Source organism: Frankliniella occidentalis, unplaced genomic scaffold (assembly GCF_000697945.3).
Source record: "Frankliniella occidentalis isolate FOCC.00 unplaced genomic scaffold, Focc_3.1 Scaffold75, whole genome shotgun sequence".
NCBI classification, from domain to species: Eukaryota; Metazoa; Arthropoda; class Insecta; order Thysanoptera; family Thripidae; genus Frankliniella; species Frankliniella occidentalis.
This window is the reverse complement of record NW_026267205.1, coordinates 484,613-489,358: the sequence shown is the minus strand read 5'-3', so window position 1 is coordinate 489,358 and position 4,746 is coordinate 484,613. Positions and strand designations below refer to the sequence as shown.

Genomic DNA, 4,746 nt, shown 5'->3' with positions numbered 1-4,746 from the left:
CCCTCTCTCTCTGGGTCGGCCGTGCATCATCACGCGTGGCACATCGAACTGCGTGCGTGGGGTTACAAACTGTCTCTCATTTTCTCTGTCCTTCGAGAAGGACCGATATGACTCTGGTGTTGTGCATCACGTGATCGCACCCGTTGCTGCATCCCCGCACCACCACCGCACCGAGGTGCAGGCAGGAGAGGGAGCCCCGCACCTTGTCGCCGGCCAGGTGCTCGAGCTTGGCCCGGCCGCCGCCGCTGCGGCCCGCCGCGCCACCGGCAGCTCGCCGGGCACCGTACGCACACTCAGCACACTCGGGCGCGGGGGATAGTTCAAGGCCCCGCCGCCGACACCCACACGCGGGCCGGGCGCTGTGGTCGGCCACCGCGCCGCGCTCCTGCTCCACCAGCGAGCGCTCAGCTGCGTGATCTGGACTCGGAATCTAGTGTCTGGCAAAAAATGCCTTTTGCAGGCGACCGCAACGCTCCCCGGCTTTGCCTCTCTCTCGCTCTCTCTCCCTCCCCCTCTTTGTTTCTCTTTCGCTCGCACCGTCTGTCTCCTGCCGCGCTGCTCGAAATGGGTCAAACACTACCGACTCGGCCCGAGAGAGGTACGACGACGCGGTGGTGCAGGGCGCCGGCCTCCTGGCCCCCGCCCGCACTGCTGACCCGGTGAGGAGCCAGCCGTGAGCGACGTGTGGAGCGCGGCGGTGGCGCAGCAAGCACCATGCCGCCCCAGGGACCGCAGCGCTTCAAGTGACTTTAACGCGCGGCAGGTGATGAGTGCCTCCAGGCCGCAGGTTACTGTCCGCGAACTCCCGTCGCGCTGCTCGTGCGCTTTGTGTGTCGTTTTGGAGGGCCCCTCGTGTGTCTTTTGCTGGGCATTACTGCATTTTCTGGTCATTTTTCGTGTTTCTTTTACGACTTTTCTAATGAATGTCTTCTCTTTCGCAGTGAGGAGTAGGGTGGTGGGGGAGGAGTTAAAACTCAGCATTATCAAGACGCTTTTCAATATAATTTAAGATTTTCTTCATAAATATAACATTCAAACACATGTTTCCAATATATCGGGCGCGCTGGCACGCTCCTTCTTAAGGCACTGTACATATAACAACTTTGTACACTCAAACAGGAGGCTCCCCTCCTCTCGCATATGACTAGCTTGCAACTAGTAGAAATCGCTTTCTACCAACAGGAATACATATAAATAATGTTTTCACACACTTATCTATGTACAAGTGTCTGTGATTTGTGGATACAATCATGATGATTAATCATTATAAAAAATCACTCTCGAACTTTGATTACAGACGCTACAAATCTCAGAGAGGACCTAACACAATGCACTAAAAGATTCCTCCACAACATCACTTCTAATTTTACATGTTTTCAACATTAAAAAAAAAAAGAGTCTTTGGAACGTTCGGTAGACACAAATGTCAAACTAGCCAATAAAAAAAAAAACTAATTCACACGCCTCATAAGTCAACAGGTAAAAAATAATTCATCGCATACAAAACAGAGATCGCATGATAACAGTTCAACAAAACGACAAAGACTAAGCACCCTAGCGGCGCACAGCCCGTAGTACGCACGGGCCGCGAGGAAAAGAGGAGAAGAAGGAGGAGAAGAAGAAAGGAAAGAAATCAGTCTTGAACCGCCCATGTTCGGGCACCCTGCGCATGCAGGCGGGGACCGCTCCGCGTGGGAAGCAAGAGATGGCCCCTTTGTCCGTCAATTTAACACATTTCCGCGCCGAAAGGAACCGCGCCCCGCCTCGGAGAACAATACCCAATCACAAATATCGTCCTGCAGGCGGCGAGCCGCTCCACTGGAGGCGCAGTCGATCGGAACCCCAGCGGGGCGTGGTGGCGCGGCGGGGCGGGGCGGGGCCCGGCGTGAGGCTAATTCCTCAATCGCGTCGTGGGCCCTCCTAGTGGCAGCCGCTGTCGGTGTGCTTGGTCAGCAGCGACATCCTGGAGAAGGTCTTGTTGCAGACGGGGCACTGGTACTTTTTGACGTCGGCGTGCGTCTGCAGGTGGGCGCGCAGGTTGGAGCGGTCGGCGAAGGCGCGCCGGCAGTGCTGGCACGAGAAGGGCTTCTCGCCGGTGTGCGTCCGGATGTGGCCCTGGAGCAGCCACGGCCGCGAGAAGGCCTTGCCGCACAGCGGGCACTTGCAGGGCAGGGTGTGCGTCCGGATGTGCATCTTGAGGGCGCCCAGCGACACGTACACCTTGTCGCAGTGCTTGCAGCCGAACGACTTCTGCGCCGAGGACGTCTCGCTGTGCACGCAGTGGAACTGCTGGTGCTTGCTGAGCCCCGAGTAGGTGGAGTAGCTCTTGTTGCAGTCGGGGCACTGGTACCTCGGCGACGTGCTCGAGGACCCGGACGACGAGCTGGGGGCGCGGTGCTTCTTGGCGGCGAGGGCGGTGCCCACGAGGCCGGGCCCGGTGCCCGCGCTGCCCAGGGACCCCGACGAGGCCACGCTGCCGGGGGAGGACAGGTCCTCGGGGGTGGTGGGCGGCGGAGAGTACACCTGGAAGCCGGACGACGAGTGGTGCGAGGACGTCGACGAGGTGGGCGACAGGCCGGCGGGCGGGGCGGCCGTCCTGGGCAGGCAGGCGGCGCTGAAGCCGACGTGGGCGGGCGGTGAGATGGCGCCGTCCCTGAAGGGCGGCGAAGGCAGCGGGTGCATGAGGTGCTGCAGGGGCGGCGACCTGGGCGCCGCCGGGTACAGCACTGCCGGGTAGTGCGGGTGGTGGTACACCTCGGCGGGGTAGGGGTAGGCGAACGGCAGGTAGGGGTAGTGGTGCGGCCAGGCGGCGGGCGCGGGCGGGTAGAGCGCGGGCGCGGCCTCGTGGGGCGCGTTGAGGTCGAGCGGTTCCAGGGGCAGCTTGATGGCTACGGGGCTGGCGGGCGCCGTGTGCTTGGCGCGCAGGTCCTCGGGCTTGGTGCTCAGGTTTTCCGGCTCGACTTCGTCGGGCTCGTCATCTGCAACAAGGAGAGAAACGGTTCCGGTCAGCGATACTTGTAGCAGAGAAGGCAGTCCTTTTTCGCGCACACAGTGGACGCATAAAGTCGGGCGGGACGGGCGCAGGTGGGGGGGCGCACTATCTGGCTCTATTGGAACCGGTCCCGGGGTAAGGAGCTCTCCGAGCCCCGCACTGGGCGCGCGATGACACCGGGGAGGGCACGGCGCGGGCGCGCGCGGGGGAGGGACGCGGCCGGGACGAGGCGACACTTTCTCCACCCGGTTGATCCGGGCCCGTCAGATTACGCACCCTCCGGGTCACGCGAGGGCCTCGGGGCCGCTATTTACGCGTCCAAGGTCCAAAGACAACAGCAGCAGCAGCAGCGCCCCGCCCACGCCCCGGCGTCGTCGTCGTCCTCCTGCTCCCAGGTGCCGGTCCACGAGACTTTACACGCGTTATCCCGAGCTAATCGCCCTGGGCCCTCTCACAACACACACACCCACACCACCACCACCACCACACTCACACACAGACACACTGGCATTCCGAACTTTACGGCCATCAAATCCTTCGGACGGGCTGAGCGGCCGAACAACCCGCCTCGTCGGGTCGTACCGAATCGCGACAGCTCACACGCAGGCGCGCACACACACACACACACACACACACACACACACACACACACACACACACACACACACACACACACACAGAGGAACGCACGACACCTGCCGGTCGGCCGACCGGGCGGGCCGGGCAGTCTGCCACCCACAGGCCCCACTGCCGCCGCCCCGCCCCTCCCCGCCCCGCGCTCTCAATGGACCGGGCGGAGACAACACACCGGCAGGCGACATCCCGGCTCGCAAACGCGTTACGTTTTCTGAATGGAGCCGACCCGCGTCCCCTCTGTGTGTCCTTTTCAAGAATGCAACAGCTCCTCCTCCTTCTCCTCCTCCTCCTCGTCCGCTCGACTGTGCGGCGCTGTGCTCTACTCTGCCTGTGGGGCTTCGGGGAAGCGCGACGGGCGGCGAGTGTGCGACCAACAGCCACAACAGGTGGAAGAGTGCAGGTGGCGAGAGCGAGCAAGAGGGAGAGAGAGAGAGTATGGGAGAGCGACGCTGAGCAGGCGCCCCTGAATACATCAGCGTCGGCTAGTGAATAAGACATACGCCCGTCACCACACTCACACACACACACACGCACACGGCGCTACGCAGACCCTACTACACATCGCTTGTCGCCGGCCCCGGTTAAGGTTAAGACCCCCGCTGCCCTCGCTGAGCCTGGACGACGACCCCCGACAACAACGGGCGGACAACAACAACTCCGGCGCAATCGGTACGGATCCTCACCTTGGTAGTGCACCGGCCTCTTCTTGAGCGGGCAGTGGCTGTAGTTCTTCTTGATGAGGAATGCGCGAGGCATGGTGGCGGCTGTGTCTGCGGCGAGGACGCTGACGTCGGAGACTGCTCGCATGGAGCGGTGAGGGTATCCAAGTGGCGACGAGGTAATCCAATAAGTAGTTGGGCACTGATCACACACACACACGCACACTCGCGTTCAGTGACTGGCGCACGTCCGCACGGCTCGAGCTCCGGCGAGCGACTGACAGGACGCGAGTCTGTCGGCGCGGGGCTTGGGCGGCTGGCGGCTGCAGGGCCAGGACGACGACGACGAGGAGCACGTCTGTTCGCCGCGACTGCCTCGCCGGTAATGAAGTCGGATGCAGGCTGGCCGCACGTCGTCGACCCCGCCGCAGCCGCCAGGACCTCCAGGTCGGGCGGGGC

At 62.3% G+C, this 4,746-nt stretch overlaps 1 protein-coding gene across 1 annotated transcript; it reads right to left on the bottom strand.

The window, feature by feature from the left end:
• Positions 1-980: 980 nt before the first annotated feature.
• On the bottom strand, positions 981-4,694 carry LOC113217560 (zinc finger protein SNAI2). The gene is made up of 2 exons (XM_026437513.2): positions 4,312-4,694; positions 981-2,978 (listed from the first exon to the last, which is right to left on the bottom strand). Exons 1-2 carry the CDS (start codon positions 4,433-4,435, stop codon positions 1,921-1,923), a joined length of 1,182 nt encoding a protein of 393 aa, XP_026293298.1. The 5' UTR covers positions 4,436-4,694; the 3' UTR covers positions 981-1,920.
• Positions 4,695-4,746: the final 52 nt, after the last annotated feature.

Bases quoted from the DNA above. Each gene is read 5' to 3' on its own strand.
- LOC113217560 (XM_026437513.2), bottom strand. From the start codon at position 4,435: ATGCGAGCAGTCTCCGACGTCAGCGTCCTCGCCGCAGACACAGCCGCC. The intron at 2,979-4,311 runs GTGAGGATCCGT...TCCTTGTTGCAG, and splicing joins GAGGCCGGTGCACTACCAAG to ATGACGAGCCCGACGAAGTC.